The sequence below is a fragment of the Canis lupus genome, chromosome 7, assembly GCF_011100685.1.
Source record: "Canis lupus familiaris isolate Mischka breed German Shepherd chromosome 7, alternate assembly UU_Cfam_GSD_1.0, whole genome shotgun sequence".
In the NCBI taxonomy this organism is placed as follows: Eukaryota; Metazoa; Chordata; class Mammalia; order Carnivora; family Canidae; genus Canis; species Canis lupus.
The window spans coordinates 16721077-16741877 of record NC_049228.1 but is presented as its reverse complement, the minus strand read 5'-3'; the positions used below and the strand labels follow the sequence as shown (position 1 = coordinate 16741877).

The following is a 20801-nucleotide window of genomic DNA, read 5'->3' as shown; positions in this document are numbered from 1 at the left end:
AAAGTTTTCAAGATATTAAATACATTTTGTCAGTTCTTAATAAAAGAAATTAAGCACTTCTATCAAGCAATTAAAAAAAAGAAAAAGTCATTAAAAGGCTGAATAAAATCTGAAACATTCAGTGATAATGCATTGAAAGCTGACAATCTGAAACAATATTCTTGGAGACAACATGATCATCAAGATCTATAAATACATCCAATGTATTCTTATGCACTAGGTACTGAAATAGCCAATACTATATATAGCACTTACTACTGCCAGACACTGTTCTAAGGGCTTTATATAAATTAGTTAATCCATATTATGAACTATTATTACCCTCACTTTAAAGAAACTCACAGAAATAAAGGTTAAGTAACATGTCCTAGATTATCAAGTTAGTACGTAGTAAAGGTAGCATTTGAACTCCTCAGTTTAGTTCTAGAGGCTAACTCCTAACCATCACATCATAGTTCCTCTTATACAAGACAGCAAGAGAAAAAAATATGAAATGTTTGATAGTAATAGCCCACAGAACTAGGGCTTTCAATACTTAAAACATTTTACAATAATTTTCTGTAATGTCAGAGGAAAAAAAACCACTAAAATTAATGGTTATCTTCTTTAACAAATATCTTGATAATATGTAGCACTTACATAACAATGCAAGGTAACATATATAGAGCAATCTTTCTTAAGAACACACATTAAGATTTGTGGCTTAAAATATATGACATCTCCAGGGCTGCCTGCGTGGCTTAGTTGGTTAAGCATCTGACTCCTGATTTCAGCTCAGGTCATGATCTCTGGGTCCTGGGACAGAGAGCCCTGCGTCAGGCTCCAAGCTCAGTAGAGTCTGCTTGAGATTCTCTCTGTCTCTCCCTCCCTCAGCCCATGCTCTCTCTAACATGAATAAATCTTAAATATAAATAAATACATAAAATAAAAGATAAATTCAAATCAGGGCCAGACACAGTAGAAGATTCCTTCTACCTGAACTTCCAAGTCTGTTTCTCCTATGAGCAGAACACAGGAAAATAAGCCAACATCTTCTAAACTCACAGTGAAGAAAGGTGAATCAGATTCTTTTGTTTTGGGAGGTGAGGCTAGAATTTTTTTAAAAAGATCTTTATTTGAGAAAGAGAGAGCAGAGTGAGAGAGAGCACACAAGTGGGGGTGGGGGGCGCAGAGTGGGAGAAGTAGGCTCCTCAATTGAGGAAGGAGCCTGACACCAGGCTCGATCTCAGAACCCTGGGATCATGACCTGAGCCAAAGGCAGATGCTTAACTGATTGAGCCACCTAGGTGCTCCTAGAATTTTTTTTTTAATTTAAATAAAAGTCATAGCAGGTTTTATTTCAAATTAGTTTACTTATTTTCATAGAGTACTAAAGGGTATTTGGGATAGTAACAGTATTCATCAATTATAAATAAAATAACCTAATCATTATTATTTATGCAAAATAGCCAGATAATACACATGCAAGCACAGAAATACATAATCTATAGATCTCTAAGACATTACCAAGTCTCATGGTATTCATTTAAAAAATAAATAAATCATACTGCTCTATTCTTGAATTTCACATAGAAAAGAAAATCTAGGGAAGATGCTGCTCCTAAAGGAGTTTTTCTCAGTAAGAAACAACAAAAGCACTAATTTGCTTTCTCTCTATGGCACTTCATAGTTTGTCATGAATTTTCAAGTCTCCTGACATCCCAAGATTCTATATTACATTTTCTATGGTTTCTATTATTTGAAAATGTGTATCTAGTTTTATTAAGGGCCAACCCTGGTCTGGAAATACCAAAAGTAAGAAGTAGTTATCATTCTACGCAGAGAAAATGGCACAATAATCAAAGCTAAGTCAGTAAAGGTGGGAGACTGGAACATAGAACATAAGGTAGAAAGCCAAAAGAGATGAGCTGGAGAACCAAGACAGACAGTAAACTGTGAGAGCCTGCATGACATGTTCAGGAGCTCAGATTCTATCTTTTAAGTAATAGGAAATCAGTGCTGAGTTTTAAGCAGGAGCAGAGCATTGTCAGAATTTCATTTTTAAAAGATTACAATAACATGCACAAAAGATAGACTTTAAAAGGGCAAAACTGGAAGGGAGGAAGTAAAACTATAGATGCACAGAAAAAAATCTAGATTCAAGAAATACATGGAAGTAAAATCAGCGGAAGGAAAGACAAAGCAGAGAAAACAGTCCAAATCATTCCCAGTTTGTTAGCTTGGACAGCTGGGTATATGAGAAAATACAAGTGTTTAAGAAGGAACTTAGAGGAAGTATCAAGCACAGAGGAGTCATCAAGACTAGGGGTATAGTCTGGAATGCCCAGCACATTGATGGTAGTTAAAATCTTAAGTGAAAATGTAATTACCCAGATGGCAGAAGAGAGAAGCTAGCTTTCAATCTTCCTTTTTGTTTTTTGAATTTGACCATAGTTGAGACACAATGTTACATTAGTTTCAAGTGTACAACACAGTGAATCAACAATTCTATTTGTTATGCTATGATCACAAGTGTACCTACTATCACTATATAAAACTATTATAGTACCACTGACCATACTCCCTATGCTGTACCTTTTATTCCTATGACTTGTTCATTCCATTACTCAAAGCCTATTTCTCCTTCTCCCCTTTATCCATTTTGCCTGGCCCTTCATCCCCTTCTCTTCTGGCAACCATCAGTTTGTTCTATTTATATAGGTCTGATTCTGCTTTTTTGTTTATTTATTCGTTTTGTTTTTTTGGATTCCACATGTAAGTGAAATCATATGGTTCCTCAAAAAATTGAAAATAGATATACCACATAATCCAATTCCTACTGGGTAGTTACCCAAAGAAAATTAAAACACTAATTTGAAAAGATATATGCATATGCACCCTTATATTTATTGCAACATTGTTTACAGTAACCAAGATATAGAAAGAACCCAAGAAGATGCAGCATGTATACACAATGGAGTACCACACAGCCATAAAAAAGAATGAGATCTTGCTGTTTGCAACAGGGATGGACCTAGAGGAGATTATGCTAAGTGATGTCAGACAGACCTATTTTTAAGGGGCACATAACTATAAGGACTGGGAAGTGAGCTGGATTTGGTGAAATAAGGGTCAACAACAGCCCTGACAGGAAAGAGACAATGTCAAATTGCAGGGAGCTAGAGAACAAATACGAAAGAGAAGTTTAGAGGCACCTGGGTGGCTTAGCTGTTTAAGCGTCACACTCTTGATCTCAGCTTAGGTCATGATCTCAGGGTTGTGAGATTGAGCCCTGTATCACGCTCCATGCTGAGTGTGGAGCCTGCTTAAGATGCTCTCTCTCCCTCTGTCCCTCCCCCTGCTCTCTCTCTCTCAAAAAAAAAAAAGAAAAAAAAAAAAAAGAAGAAGAACTTTAGGTCAATTAAAATGCTAGGTAGTGAGAAAAAAGGGAAGAATGCCATCACAAAGAGAAGTTTCTTTTTTATAATGGTAGACACTTAAACATGTTTAAAATGAAGAAATAAAGCTAGGAGAGTGAAATAGGCTGAAGACTTAAGAAAGTGAGAGCAAAATTGATAGAGCATGGTTCTGGAAGACATGGAAGTAAATGAGAATGTGATTAATAAACAGGAGACAAGAATGCTTTTGAAAAAGAGGCAGGATGAAACTGGAGGGAGATAACGTTAGATGGCAATGTGCTAAAAGAATCTGAGAGTAGTGTACAGTGAAGAGATACCAAGAGAATTCACAGCTACACTCACTGATTCACTTTTAGAGATACAATAGGAGATCAGATCACTGTCTGAACGTATGAGGGAGATAAACTGAGAATGGTGAATATCTGGGATAATTACAAAATGAATAGGAAAGGGAACTTCACCAAAGGCAAAAAAAAAATTGAAAAAAAGTTATGCAAGGTCATATGGATTAGACACTATGGAAAAAGTAATATGAAAAATAGCTAGCCTTAATGATGGCAGGTCCTACTTTTAAGGAACTCAAGATAAACTGGAAGATATAAAGACATATACAGATGATTTCAATACACTGTGGTTGAGTACAAGGATAAAGATATATGCTTACAGTTCAACTAGATAAAGAGAAGAGCTGGTGGGAATGCCGGAGAAGACCATGTTCAGGGCTGTATCCCTAATACCTAGAATAATACCTGGTATATGGTAGCTGTTCACTAAAATTTTGTTGAATTAGTGAACAGTGAAATATGCATCATACAAGAGGCAATTTTATGCAATGAAAAATTATAGAGAGTAAAAAAGACAGATTTGAATGTGGGTTTCCTACATATTAGCAATGCTACGCTGGAGCTTCTCTCCAAGAAACTTCAATTTCCTCATCTGTAAAACAAGGAAACAAACTCCCTTTCATGGGACACCTGGGTGGCTCAGTGGTTGAGCATCTGCCTTGGGCTCAGGGCGTGATCCCAGAGTTCTAGGATTGAGACCCACATCAGGCTCCCTGCAGGGAGCTGCTTCTCCCTCTGCCTGTATCTCTGCCTCTCTCTCTCATATGAATAAATAAAACCCTAAAAAAAAAGAAACAAAAAAACAAAAACTCCCTTTCAGAGTTGCTATAAGAAATAAACAAGAGAACCAGTAAGTTACACAAAAGAACCTAACTGAAAACTCCAAAAGGGAGGACTATAATCTGATTCTAACACCAATACCTTTGACCACCAAATTACTTTTGCTAATCCGGTTCCTGACATAGGATCCTTTCTGAAGCAGCACACAGGGTTGAAACAGACATTTCAAGATGGGAGTTAAAAATCCTGTCATCTACTACCATACAATGGACACTGGAAAGAGAAACTGTTTACATGTCATGATGACCATATTACTAGTATATACAGAAGATAAAACCAGAGGTAGATAATCAAAGTTGCAAAATAATTTGTAAGTTTCTTTTTTCCTTCTCTCCAAACATTAGTTTTGATTACATAACTTAAATACATTCTAAATATTCAACCTGATAACAGATTGAGCAAACTATAAAATATAGAAATGTTAATGATAATTGATTACAGACTCTGAACTCTTGTTAAGGATTAACTAATAGCCTCATATTAATAGCCTCATCCAACTCATAATAGAGTTGGATCATTTAGTATTTGCTAGGTTCTGTTTACATGCTTTCATATTTTACTAAATCTTTAATTCATGCAACAAATCTATCAGGTAAGTAGTAGGATCATCCCCATTTTGATGATGAGGAAACAGGGGCACAGAGTAGTTAAATAACTTGCCCAAAGTCACACAACTAGGAAATGGCAGAGCTTAGGTTCCACCTATAGTCTGGTTCCAGAGTTCTTGAGAAATGCATGGTAAAGCAAGTCTTTGGGAATGGCCTGACTATAGATATGTCATTATCATGCTATCAACTTCTAGAGCAACTATCACTTCTCATTTAAAAGCCACATGTCCAAGATCAGACACCTTCACACATTCTGTCATTACAACTGTCATTACAGCTGTTGTGACAACAGTTGCTAACTCACCAGGTGGTTAGAGAGGGCTTCACTAGCATGTAATCATATACCTATTTCTATAGGCATCTAGGAGGCCGGACTGCATCCATGGAGACAGAGAGAACTAAGTAAGAGCTGATGCTCCCTGCACTCAAAATGAATTGCTATATATGTTACCTAAAACATAAGAATTTTCATACTAAAGTATAATCTAGGGCCAGCCCCGGTGGCGCAGCGGTTTAGCGCCACCTGCAGCCCAGGACGTGATCCTGGAGACCGGGGATCGAGTCCCACATCAGGCTCCCTGCATGGTGCCTGCTTCTCCCTCTGCCTGTGTCTCTGCCTCTCTCTCTCTCTCTAGCTGTGTCTCTATGAATAAATAAATAAAATCTTTAAAAAAATAAAAATAAAGTATAATCTCTAAGATGAATCACATGTCCCTATACTTATGAACAGAGACCTCATACATAAATATAAAAGTCTTAGATTTATGTTAGTAAATGTTTAAAAAATTTCCTTTGACTACAAGATACAAATGCTCATGACAAAGTAAACATATGTCAAAGTTCTCATGAAGCCATATAAAAAAAATAATCTTAGCACTCCCATCTCCCATCCTCACCAATATCCAATGCTCCACAAAGTCTCTAACTCTTCTATTAATGCTCATAAAATATGCATACTTTAACATACATCTCTAAAAGGAATACAAACATGTAAAAATCCCTTGTAATTTTTATCCTACCTAATATTACTTGATTTCAGATGCTCCTCTGATTTCAAGTTTCCGGTCCTCATCTGGGACTTATATGAAACGTTTTCTCCCACAATGACTATCTGCAAGAACATCCAATTTCTCATAAGGTAGAATGGCTTAAGACATTCTAGATAGAGGAGAGGAGGAAAATATGAGTTAACCCACAATAACAGAAAATTCCTTTGGAAAAAAAAATTAAATTATTTTCTCTTTATTTGAAATGATTTAATGTCACAGGCAAATGAAAAATACTTTTTTCTTTCTGTATTAAGTTTCTTAGAATACACATTTTAAAATGCTATTTTGTATATTTCTAACATTCTAGTTTTAGATCAAAATGTTATCCAATCTCCTTCTCCCTCCAAAAGCTGAGTGATCTGTCTAAGACAAACAAATACCAGTTACCCAGCAGGGTTTTTGTAGTTCCAAGGTGAGAGTGCCCTGTAGAACACAGAAACAGATGGCTGGTCCAAACTAAACTGTTTACCAACAGAAAAACATGCAAAGCAATTAAACCACAATTATAGGTAGTATGAATGATGTTTAAATTCTAAGATCAGCTAAAAATGGCAGGTTTTTAGATTTTTGTTCACTCACTGAATAACTTAGTCATGTCTATGTACTAGATACAGTGTGAAGGACAGGGTATACAATGACTAACAAATATGGTCCCTGTCATGGATTAAAATCTAATGTGGACAGAGATCCGCAAGGAAGGAGGCGGCAATAAAGGGTAGTGGTTAAAAGCATGGGTGTGTGTGTGTCACACTCTCTGCATTTAATGGCAGGCTGGGAGTAAGTCAAGCCACAGAAAAACAGCAAAATATCTTAGTGCCATCAATTTAACTCAAAAATTTGAACAAAGTTAAGGAAATATTATTGGCTGCTGATAACTGCTTATGTTTACAATTATGTGGCAGATTCTGTGCTAAATATTCTATACACGTGATCTCAAAGAATGAGAGTATGCTATAGTTAAGTGCCTTATATTCAGACCGTGTGTTCAAACCAAGGTCTGCCACCAACTAGCTGTGTAACCTAAGGAAAATCACTTCTCTATGCACCCCAGTTTCGTTAAAAGTAAGGAGGAGATAAATGTACCTACCTCATCGAGATGTTTTGAGGATTAAATGAGGTAATAGAAATAAAGCACCTAGACTGTTCCTCTTTCAGTAAGCTCTCAAAAAATATTAGCTATTTTGTCATTGTTATCATCGTTATAGTTACTATTAGTCCTCCCAAATCCTAAAATATAAGTGCTATTATTCTCATTCTATAATTAGGAATTTGAAACTAAGAATGCACAGAATAAAAGACAAAGGTATTCCTAATATTTAACAATACAACATCACTCTTAAGAGAAAATTCAAACATGCAGGAGGTCTTATGTGTACTTTGTCTCCTTTGAAAGCATGTATTCAATCTCCAGTGACTTTAGATGATTTTGGTGGTAAAGACTGAGAAAATACCACATGCTAAAACCCAAGCTCCTTAGCAAACCATGTGAGGTCCCATAGCTCCCCACTTCATACTTTATGACCTAATAAAACTAAATTACTTTTAGTTCTTAGCTATTTTGTTCCTCAATATCTTTATTCATGCTCCTTCATTCAATATGGAATGCCCTCTTTCTTCCTTGTATGGTTAATCCCTTCTCTTATTTAAGACTAAGCAACTTCTGTATGAGGGTTTTGGCTTGACTAAGCACTCCCAATGCATCTTAATGCCCGCTTCTATCTCAGCACTCATAGACAGCATGATGATGATATTTTCTCCACTAGAGACTGTCCTGTGCAACTCTGTATATCTAGTGCCAACCATGCCTGCCAGACTAAAGTGTATCAAATAAATTTGTTATTTTGGACTGCATAGTCTCTCAAAAGGCCAAGACACTGAAAAATTCAGTTTCTCAAAACTGACAATAGTCTTAAAAGTCTTCCAGGAAAACAATTTCAAAGGATTTTTATCTGATAACCAAGAATAACATACTTCCGTCTAAATTCAGAAAAGCTGCCATTTTATACAGTTAGAGAAGTCCATGATCATTTACTTGGCTGTCTAAAATTCAGATTGTTTTCTGCACATCGGGATCTATATATACAGTATACTACATACTTTTCCAGAAATACAATCTGAGGGGTATCTGGGTGGCTCAGTTGGTTGAGCATCTAACTATATCGGTTCAGGTCACAATCTCAAGGTCATGGGATCAAGCCCAGAGTCAAGCAAGCTCTGTGCTCAGTGGGGAGTCTGCTAGTCCCCTCTGTCCCTCCTCCCACTTCAGTGGGTGTGCACTCTCTTTCTCAAATAAATAAAATCTTAAAAAAAAAGAAATACAAAATCTGAAACCTCAACAGAACATGGATAAATTCAATAACCCAAGTGAGTGAAACAAGAAATTTAGATTTAAGCCACAAACAATTGGAAGGTTATTTCCCCTCATTTCAATTTTCACATTTTACATTCAATTTTTACAATGGTTTTCAACTCTTCTGAACACAGTGGCTTTGGAGAAAAAAAAAATGCATTATATATAACAACTCTGTACCTTCTGAAAATAAAATACAAGCTGATATTAAACTGTCTATTTAATACACTAAATATAAAAACTAAATGCCTTGAAGGTTAAAAAAAGAAAAATAAAGGAAGCCATCTTTTAAAAAGATCGATTGATTGATTGATTTTAGAGAGAGAGAGTGCGCACACACACGAGTGGAAAAGGCAGAGGGAGAGGGAGACAGAATTTCAAGCAGACTCAGCCCTAATCACAGAACCCAAAGCCGGGGCTTGATCTCACAGCCTGAGCTAAAACCAACTGTAAGGACACTCAACCGACTGTGACACCCAGGTGCCCCAAAAGAAAAGCAATTTTTAATAAAATTTGCATCTGAATATATAAATGACTGGTTAAGACTACTTTGAAGACATAATGAAGTAAATGCTTACAAATACTTATAATGGTAATGGTTAAGAGAATTCCAAAGACCGAAAGATGAAAACCAAACTATGAGTAGACACTAGAATTAAAATAAATATTAATAACAGACCAGATTTATTGGAAATGGCAAAAAGAGAAAAAAAGGACATAAGGGCAACATGACAAGACAAAGCACAGAGGTGATTTGAAGAAAACAAGTATATGACTATATGCTTTGATAGCTGACATGGAACAAAAATTAGATTTAAAAAGAGCAAACAGCCTTTAATAAAGCACCACATAAATTAAGGTGAAGCAAAGTAAAGTACTACTTTCCAACATAGGGTAGGGGGATAATATGCAAAATGGATGTTAATTAACTCCAACAGCTAGCAACAAGACAGTGTCTGACTTACCTAAATAAAAGAATCTATAAATTATTATAGTACATATAGTACTCTCTACTTCTAGGTGGTCTTCTGATTGAAGAAAGAAGTTGTATACTAAAATCAAATAATTTAACAAATGAAACTGGATCCTGATCATGGAGGGCATATGGAAGATTATTATATTAATGGCCCCTAAAGAATCACACACCACCAGGCATATGCACCCTCATTAATTCTCTTTACACATCGATCCTGGGTTAGCCAAATGTGACACAAACAGGTTTGATAAGCACTTGTGCATTTGAGCCTGCCTTTTGCCAACGCCATCATCATGTTATAAAGCTAAGGAGGACAGACTACTTGGAAAAAAAGAGACCCAGTGTTCCCAACTATCACAGTCATCTCAGTTGAGGGTCCAGACATTTCAGTGAGGTTGTCTTAGACCATTCAGGTCAAGCTGAGCCACTGGCTGACTGAGTCATCCAACTTGACCTAAATGGTCTGAGACATGGGAAACCTTTCGAGATTCTGAGCAAAGAAGTGACATGATCTAACCTAGATCTTAACAGGTTCCACCTGGCTGCTATATTGAGAATTAACGGCTTGGACCAGTAGGCAGCAATAGAGATGGCTGTCACCAGACTCTGACCAACAGCATTTGTTGAGTGAAGAAAAAAAAAGAGAGAGATAAAATTTAAAAATGATTCCTGGTCAGCTAGAACAGTGGATTTGCCATTTACTAACAAAAGGAAGATAATAAGGAGATATATGGAGAAGAATCCATTTTGGGACAACATGGTATTATATAAGCTCTTGCTATTATTTTTTATAACAATGGTAACTTTGAGATTATTATACATCCAATGGAATGAACGGATAGGTAGTTAGTCTGGGGTTTAAAGGAAAGGTATGGACTACAGATATTCAGTCATCAGCATATAGACATACTTAGTTTTATTGTGTTCTGCTTTATTGTGCTTCATAAATAGTGTGGGGTTTGTTTGTTTGTTTTTTTACAAATAGAAGGTCTGTGGCAACCCTGCATCAGGCAAGTCTATTGGTATCATTTTTCCAACAGCATTTGCTCACTTCGTGTCTCTGTGTCACATTTTGGAAATCCCTGTAATATTTCAAACTTTTTCATTATTACTATAATTGTCATGATGTTCTGTGATCAGTGATCTTTGATGTTATTATTGCAATTGTTTGGGGGCACCACAAACCATTCCCATACAAAACAGTGAAATTTATCAATAAATGTTGTATGTGTTCTGATTGCTCCACCAAGTGGCCACTCTCCCTCTCCTTGGGCCTCCCTATTCCCTCAGACACAGTACTGAAATCAGGCCAATTAATAACTCTACAATGCCCTCTAAGTGTTCAAGTGAAAAGACTCACATGTCTCTTGACTTAAATCAAAAGCTCAGGAATGATTAAGCTTAGTGAGGAAGACATGTTGAAAAACAAGATAGGCTGCAAAGCAAGGCCTCTTGCACAAAGCAGCCAACTTGTATACTTAAAGAAAAAAGTTCTTGAAGGAAATGAAAAAGCACTACTCCAGTGAACACACAAAAAATAAAGCAAAAGAGCCTTAATGCTGATGTGGAGAAAATCTGAGTGGTCTAAATATATCAAACTAGCCACAACCTTCCCTTAAGGTAAAGCCTAATCCAGAGGAAGGCCTTAACTCTCTTCAATTCTATAAAGGCTGATGATAGAGGTGAGGAAGTTGCAGAAGGAAATTTGAAAGCTAGCAGAGGTTGGTTCAAGAGGTTTAAGGAGAGAAACCATCTCCGTAACAGAGAAGTACAAGGTGAAACAGCAGATACTGAAATAGAAGCTGTACCAAGTTATCCAGAAGATCTAGCTAAGATAATTCGTGAAGGTGGCTAAACAACAGACTTTCCATGCAGACAAACAGTCTTATATTGGAAGAAGATGCCATCTAGGACTTTCATAGCTAGAGAGGAGAAGTTAATGCCTGGCTTCAAAACTTAAAAGGACAGGCTGACTCTCTTGTTAAGGGATAGCTGGTGACTTTAAGTTAAAGCCAATGCTCTTTTTCCATTCCAAAAACCCTAGGGCCATTAAGAACTATACTAAATCTACTCTGCCTATATGCTCTATTAATGGAACACCAAAGCCTGGATGACAGCACATCTGTTTACAACATGGTTTACTGATATTTTAAATCCACTGTTGAGACCCACCACTCAGAAAGAAAGATTCCTCTCTAAATATTACTGCTCACTAATAATGCACCTGGTCACCCAAGAACTCCAATGGAGGTGGACAAGATTAATGTTGTTTTCATGCCTGCTGACACAACATCTGTTCTGCAGCCCATGGACCAAAGACTTTGTATTTAAAAATATATTTCAGGGCATCCCAGTGGCTCAGCGGTTTAGCGTCCCCTTCAGCCCAGGGCGTGATACTGGAGACCCGGGATGGAGTCCCATGTCAGGCTCCCTGCATGGAGCCTGCTTCTCCCTCTGCCTGTGTCTCTGCCCCCCCCCACCCCCCCCCTGTATGTGTGTGTGTCTTTCATGAATAAATAAATAAAATCTTTACAAAATAAAAATTAATTAATTAATTATTTCATAAGGCTACATACAACTGCCATAGATAGAAATTCCTCTGAAGGATTTGGGCAAAGTCAACTGAAAACCTTCTGGAAAGCATTCTCAATTCTAGATGTCATTAAAGACACTCAAGATTGATATGAGAAGGTCAAACTATCAACATTAACAGCAATTTGGAAGAAGTTGATTCCAACTCTCATGGATGACTTTGAGGAGCTCAAGACTTCAGAGGAAGAAGTAACTGCAGATGTGGTGGAAAGAGAGAGAACAAGAATTAGAAGTAGAGCCTGAAGATAATGAGTGAATGGCTACGATCCAATGATAAAACTTCAATAAATGAGGAGGAGTTGCTTTTTATGGACAAGCAAAGAAAGTAGTTTCTTGAGATGTGAAGATGCTACTCTTGATAAAGGTGCTGAGAATACTGTTGAAGACTGAGAAGACTGTTGAAATGACAACAAAGGATTTAGAATATTACATAAACTTAGCAGATAAAGCAATGACCAGGTTTGAGAAAACTGACTCCAATTTTGGAAGAAGTTCTACCGTAGACAAAATATCATCAAACAGCATCACATGGCACAGAGGAATCATTTGGAAATCATTTGGAAAGGAAGAGTCAGTTGATGTGGCAAACTTCACTGTCTTATTTTTAAAAATTGCCAACCTCAACCATCAGCAATCACCACCCTAATCAGTCAGCATCCATCAACATCAAGGAAAGATACTCTACTAGCCAAAAACTTACAACTCACTGAAAGCTCAGATGATGGTTAGCATTTTTTAGCAATAAAGTATTTTTTAATTAAGGTGTACACATTGGCTTTTTAGACATAATGCTATTGCATACTTAACAAACTATAGTGTAGTGTAACTTTTATATGCACTAGGAAACAAAAATTCATTTGACTTGCTTTATTACAATATTCACTTTATTGTGGTGGTCTGGAACTGAACCTACAGCACCTCTGAGGTGTGTCTGAGAGACCAAAACTGAGACAGGAACAGTAAACAGACTGAGAACTAACAGCCCGAGAGTCAGGAAGAAAATTTTTTCACTTGTTTAAGATTTTATTTTTAAGGGGCACCTGGGTGGCTCAGTGGTTGAGCATCTGCCTTCAGCTCAGGTCCTGGTCCCAGGGCCCTGGGATCAAGTCCTGCATTGGGTTCCCTACCGGGAGCCACCTTTTCCCTCTGCGTATGTCTCTGCCTTTCTCTGTGTCTCTCATGAATAAATAAATAAAATCTTAAAAAAAAAAATGTACTTTTAAGTAATCTGTACACCCAATGTAGGGCTCAAACTGAGATCAAGAGTCACAGGCTTAAAAAAAAAAAAAAAAAAAAAAGAGTCACATGCTTTACAGACTCAGTCAGCCAGGTGCTCTAGAAGGAAAATTTGTTGAATGTGGTATTCTAGAAGCCAAATGAAGAAAGAGCTTCAAGAAGAGAAACAGAAGCCATGCTGCTGATGCATGAGGTAAAATGAGGCCTAAGAACTGACTATTTGACTTAGTAATGTGGAAACCACTGAGGATCTTAACAATTTTGGCAGAGAAGTAGAGGCATAAGCCCATGGTTTGCCTTCCATAGAAAATAGAAAAGAAACTAAGACTAAAACTGAGTTTTGACATCTTTATCAAGGAAAAAGAGGCAGCAGCTGGAGGGATATATGAGAGTCAAAAGAATTTTTAAGATGGGATACGTAAAATGTTTGTTATGGGCTGGAATGGGATAAGCATGGGAAAGATACAAGGGAGAAAAACAAAAGGATGAAGAGTCTCATGAATGCCACAGGGGCTTGTTTAAATAGTGCACATTTAAATCAAGGACAAAAAGTCCTTGAATGAAAGAATAAAATTTAAAGTGAATATATAAAGAAAAAAAGTCAACTAATAATTATTGGGAACCTACAAAATAGCAAGTGAATCACATAAACTATTCTCAAATTTAAAAAAAAAAAAAAAATGATTTTTTATTTTATTTATTCATGAGAGACACAGGGGGAGAGAGGCACAGACACAGGCAGAGGGAGAATCAGGCTCCATGCAGGGAGCTCGATGTGGGACTCGATCCCAGGACTCCAGGATCACGCCCGAGCCGAAGGCACATGCCCAGTTGCTGAGCCACCCAGGCATCCCTCAATTTAATTTTCATAGCAATCTGTGATAAGTACTATATAACTACTATTTTTCTTTCCTTTTTTTTTTTTCTTTTAGCGTGAGCATGGTGTGGAGGGGAACAGGAGGGGAGAGGCATGGAGAAATGGAGAAAGAATCCTAAGCAGGCTCCACACCCAGTGTGGTACCCAACCCAGGGACTGATCTCTTGACCCTAGGATCATGACCTGAGCCAAAAACAAGAGTCAGATGCTTGGGGCACCTGGGTGGCTTAGTGGTTGAGTGGTTGCCTTCAGCTCAGGTCATGATACCAGGGTCTGGGGATCAAGTTCTGCATCGAGCTCCCCATGGGAAGCCTGCTTCTCCTTCTGGCCATGTCTCTACCTCTCTTGCAGTGGCTCTCATGAATAAACAAATAAAATCTTTAAAAAAAAAAAGTCAGGTGCTTAACTGACTGAGCCACTCAGGCGCCCCTATTTTTCCAATTTATAAAGCTCAGAGATTTTAGGAAACTTGCTCAAGATCACAAAGATAGTATGTGCTAGGACTAGGATTCAAATCCAAGAATATAAGAATTTCAGAACCTAACCTTCTATTCATTATTCAATGATTCATGACAGACTTCAATTTTTAACAATTCACATATTCAAAGCTAAACTGTGAATATTTTATTGCTTACAATTTATTTTGAGTTTGCCTTTTTTTTTTTTTTTTTGAGTTTGCCTTTTTAACAACCTAAGACCCACCCAGATCTTTTCCCTTAAACCTAAAAAACTCTTCTTCAGGAAATGTTCCTGGTTTTAGTCTCTAGTATAGGTTCTGTCCCAGGAGGTCTCTCTAGCTATTCTCTCTACTCTCTTCCTCATCAAAATGAAACCAAAAATTCCGATTTTAAGAAAATTCTGATTAATAAGACAACTTCCAGGTAAGACAGGTTTACTATATTTTCTTGCAGGAATTATACAGAAGAAATTAATGCACAAACTTCAGTGGCAACAGCAGAATGTTCCTGAGAGTGACTCTAAGTCATCACTGCTAATAATATTCCCTATGGCTTAGGACTCAAGTTACTCATAGAAGTTCCTGAATAGATGATTGAGAAAGAGGAAAGGACATCTTTGTGGACAAATCTTCACTCTATACAAGTTTTATGTTAGATATAACATATAAAGATCAAACAATTTTATTATACTCTCCCATCCTGCTCCTCTAAAATGTTAAAAGCAAAGATATGGCCTGGCCTGTTATTCCAACATTACTCTAAATCCAGTTTTTAAGTTCTTTGCCCAACAAGAAAAAAATATATACCCTCCTCATTTGCTAAATGTATAGTAACATTTACCACTCTGTACCATGTTAACAAAATCAAATTACTGGTTCACTGGGCAACAGACTCCAAGAAGTTAAGAGTTCATATCAAACCTGGCTCATATCAACTCTATAAAAAATATCTGAAGAAATGACAGAATATTTTTCAAATCTGATGAAAGTTATAAACCCACAGATCTAAGAAGCTCAATAAACCTTGCTCATTTAAACAGAAAAGAAAACCATATTAAGGCACTGTAATCAAATGGTTGAAAACAAAAGAAAGAAATAAAGAAAAGGAGAAATAAAGATAGGGAGAAATAAAGATATACCAATGCCAAATTCTTCTCAGAAAAAAATGTAAGCCAGAAGATAATGGAATAATATCTTTAAAATATTGGAAGAGAGAGGAGAAGCCCAAGCCCTGTCAAACCTATAATTATACATCCAGCAAAAATATACTTTAAAATTGAAGGTGAAATAAGGACATTTTCAGAAACACAGAAACTGAGGAAACGTGATGCCAGCAGATCAATACATAAGGAATATTTTTAAAAAGGAAGTTCTTTGAGGCTGGTAAAAAAAATGATACCACACAGAAACCTGGAACTACACAAAGAGATAAAGAATGCCAGAAATAAAAAATATGTAAGTAAATATAAAATAATTTTTCCCCTTGTTTTTAAATCTCCTTAAAACTTAATGGACTTTTAAACAAAAATAACATTTAGTCTAGGGTTTAAAACAAAAAAAGGAAAAAAAGGGAGAGATGCCTAGGTAGCTCACTTGGAAAAGTATGCCACTCTTGATATCAGGGTCAGGAGTTCAAGCCCCAAAATGGGTATAGAGATTACTCAAAAAAAAAAAAAAAAAAAGTAAATGAACTCACCTATTTGGAAATGAATGTTTTTTTAATGATCATGGGCAAAAGAAGAAATCACAAAGGAAATGGGAAAATATTTTAAACTGAATGAAAATGGAAACACATAATGTGTAGGATGCAATGAAGGCAGTGCTCAGCTCTTTATAGCTTTAAATGCTCACATGAAAATAAAAACAGTCTAAGTATTAATCTAAGCATCTATCTTAAGCCATAAAAAAAGAGAATAATGAAAAGTAGAAAACAAAAACATATAAAACAAATAAAAGCTAACTTTAAAAAGATCAATATAATTCTCCCCAAACTGATCTATAGTTAGAATATAATTCCAATCAAAACCCTAGCAGGCTGTTTTTGGTAGAAACTGACAGGCTGATTTTAAAATGTACCTGGAAATAGAAGAACCTAGAATAACCAAAACAATGTTCAAAAAGAAAACTTGGGAGACCTTACACTACCTATTTCAAAATTTACTTTAGTGTGGTAATAATCAAAGCAGTACAGTTTTGGTCTAAGAATAGACATAAAGATCAGTGGAACAGAACAGAGTATAGAAACCAACTCATCTACTCATGCATGTAGATACATGTGTATGAATGTATCTGTGTGTACAGCTGAATGATGTTTAACCTAAGTGTCAAGGCAATGTAATGGGGGGAAATGTTTTTAATCGTAGTGCTGGAATGACTGGAGATAAAAGCTTAAACTGGAAAAAATGAACCTCAAATAATACACCACAGCACACACAAAAATTAATTCAAATGAATCAGAGACCTAAATCTGTAAAATTTCTAGGAGAAAATTTTTACTGCCCCAGGCCAAATAAAGAATTCCATAAAGGCAAGATTCAATAAAAGAAAAAGTAAACTGATAAATTAGATTAAAATTTAAAACTCCTACTCCTCAAAATAATTAAGAAAGTGCAAAGGAAAGCCAGACTGGGATACGTGTGTCTGTACACAAAGGATTTACATTTAAAAAATAGAAAGAAAACTCAATAAAGTAATCCAATTTTTAAAATGGGCTAATTATTTAAACACTGTAAAAGAAGATACACAAATGGTCCATAAGCACATGAAAAGCAGCTCAACATCTTCAGTCACCTGGAAAATGTAAATCTACAATAAAATACCACTTCATACTCACTGGAATGATGAAAATCAAAGGACTATCAATATCAAGTATTGTAGGTGAGGCTGTGGAAAAACTAAACTGTTTTTTAAATCAATGATTTACAATGGTATTTATTATACTTAACATGCAGTATATCAAATTCTTATATATTAACAGGATCTATTTCTAGACTAATAACACTATGTTAAGTATTTTAGTTTTACAATAGAAAACTAGATTCTTCTACACTGCTGTGCAAATAGAAAATGTTGTCATTGCTTTGGAAAATAGTCTAATAATTTATTGTAAAGTTACACATGCCCTTACTATATGACCCAACAATTCCATTCTAAGGGATTTACCAAAAGAAATGCAAACGTGTCCAAGACTTACAGAATGTTCCTAGAAGCTTTATTCACAATAGCAAAAAATGAGAAACAGGTTCATCAAAAGGTGAAGGGACAAACTATAGTATAATCACACAATGGAATACTACCCAGCAGCAAAGAGAGAACAAACTATTGATGCATGCAACAAAGTGGACTGATCTAAAAAGTAGTATGTCAAGCAAAAGATTTCAGATACAAAGAGTACATACTGTATATGTTTATGAAGTTTATGAAGTTCTAGAACAAGCAAAAGTAATATATAGTGATACAAATCAACAATGACTGCCTGAGGCACAGAGAGTTAGGACACACTGCAAAGGAGTCTGGGAGAATATTTTGGGGATTTGGAAGTGTTCTATAGCTTGATCAGGGTGGTGGTTAGAGGGCATATTTTCATAAAAGTTCATTAACTGTATACTTAAAATGAGTGGTTTTATTTTGTTGATTACCTCAAGTAATGTGATTTGAAAGTATATGCTCTATGATAATAATCTGAATAAAATGTATTATCTATATACTGTATAAAATGTACATTCTATATTCATAAAAAGAACAGTACTGGTGGCAATTTAATGTTGCAAATTTTCTCAAAAGTTAACAATGACTGCTCAAACTGAGCTTTTTCTCAGTCCTTATACTTCTTGAACTCTAGGTAGTATTCAATACTATAGTGCATTAGCATTTTTTTTCAAACTTCGGCCCACATCAGAATCTCTTTCAAAGTTTTTGAAAATGTTTGCTGAACTTCATCCCCCACAGTTTCTGACTTGGCAGATCAGAGAGAGGTCACAAGAATTTGTATTTCTAACAAGTTCCCAGATGATGCTGATCCTGGTGGTCTGGGGCCCACAGTTTAAGCACTACTGCATTAAAACAACCCCTTTATTAAAACTTTCCACACACTAAGCTTTTCTTAGCCTTTCCCACCTTTTTTGATAGATCATTCTTATTTCTTTTCTCTGCTTCCACTTATACAGAATTGCAATGTCATTAAGAATGAAACACCTAATCATCAGGAAAATGCAAATCAAAACCACACTAAAGTATCACCTCACACCTGTCAGAATAGCTAAAATCAAAAACACAAGAAACAAGTGTTGATGAGGATGTGGAGAAAAAGGAACTTTCATGAACTGTTGGTGGTAATGCAAACTGGGGTAGACACTGTGGAACAGTATGGAGGTTCCTCAAAAAATTAAAAATAGAATTATCACATGATCCAGTAATTTCACTACTGGGTATTTACCCAAAGAATATTAAAACATTAAAATGAAAAAATATATGCACCTCTGTTTACTGCAGCATTATTTACAATAGCCAAATTATGAAGTGTCCACTGATAGATGAAAGATATGTGTATAATATGGAACATTACTCAGCCATAAGAAAGAATGAAACCTTGTCATTTACAACAACATGCATGGACCTAGAGAGTATAATGGCAAATGAAATAAGTTAGTCAAAGAAAGGCAAATACCATATGATTTCACACTTATGTGGAATTTAAGAAACAAATGAACAATGGAAAAGAGATATCAGAAAAAGACTCTAAACTATAGAGAACAAATTGATGGTCAACAGAGGGGAGGTAGTGGGAGGATGGAGGGAAAAAAAAAAAAAAGAATGGAACTTGGCCATATTATCATCAGCATCTGTTCCCTAGGTAGCTCACCTGATACCCATACATTTCTATCATTCCTTCCCAGCTTGTGGATTCAAGTGTCACCCTTATTGCAGAAAACTATGAAATCAATTCTTTCCAACCCAGCTTACACTATGTCCTCATTTCAACTGCCTGTTTGGCATTTATTCATCAAATATTCCCTTCATCACCCATACCTTTGTTACCTACTTCCATGAAAAACGCTACCATTTCTCCATGGCCAACTTCAACGTCATCAATGACTCTCCCTCTCTCTCTTCATACGTAATCAGTAAGCAAAATCCTATTGATTACACTGATGTATTATCTCTCGTAGATGCTTCTCAGTAGCCTGATTCAGACTTTCATGATTATTTACATGGATTATGGCAATTTTCTCAAATGGCTTCCATGACTTTACTTGCACAGAGTTCCCAAATATATGATACCAAATAATTCTAAACACATCAATTTCCAGACTGAAAACGTTAATTTCCATTTATCCATAAAGCTCAAACTAAGTAGCCTGTCAGTCAGTATCCCCCAATTTAGCTTCCAACCTTATCTCCTTAAACCTCCTTCTTCATGAACTATGCTCCAGACACTACTATCTCTTTTTATTTTTATATGTAAAAAATTCTATATTCTCTGCCTAGAATATCCTTCTCCAGTTCACAAAAAAATTCTTCCTGTTTTAGGGAGATGATATACCCTTCATAAGATCTTCTAACACATTTTTGTGAAGTCAACCCTTCAATTTGTACCTGTTATAGAACATACTACATCCCATCCTAACATGTTATTTTTTCAGTTAATTTCTAGAAGTGCAATTCATACTATAACCCTAAAATTGCCTGGAAGAGTACTTTATTATCTAGTCTCCCTGAATAAATATGTTGAATGAATGTAGTTAACTAAGATATTATTTGTGTAATTTTAAAGTATATGTTAAATAAAAACCTCTCAATGTTACAAATATGACTTCACAAAAAAAATTTTTTAAAGTAAAAATTCTTTGATGGAAACTCTACACTACTGGTCTACACTACTACTAGCCAATAAAAGGAAATCTAATGTGAATCACATATTTCCTTTTACTTACCAAAAAATAAAAAATAAATAAGGTAAAAATTAAAAGGAGAAAATAATTATTTAATCTAACATATCTAAAACATTAGCATTTCAACATGTAGTCAATAAAAAATTATTAAAGTTTTCACATTATGTTGTTAAAACGGGGTAT

At 35.8% G+C, this 20801-nt stretch overlaps 1 protein-coding gene across 11 annotated transcripts in view; it reads right to left on the bottom strand.

The window, feature by feature from the left end:
• SMG7 (SMG7 nonsense mediated mRNA decay factor) overlaps positions 1 to 20801 on the bottom strand; it is a 92761-nt gene that overhangs the window by 52028 nt on the left and 19932 nt on the right. For 8 of the 11 annotated variants that reach the window (XM_038542254.1, XM_038542255.1, XM_038542253.1 and 5 more), the window contains exon 2: positions 6210 to 6348. The exons of 2 other annotated variants lie outside the window; for them this stretch is intronic. In XM_038542254.1, coding sequence (XP_038398182.1) covers positions 6210 to 6325 — 116 coding nt within the window. In that variant the 5' untranslated portion in view covers positions 6326 to 6348. The remainder of the gene's footprint in view (positions 1 to 6209; positions 6349 to 20801) is intronic. One more of the 11 variants, XM_038542262.1, reaches the window with a different exon arrangement.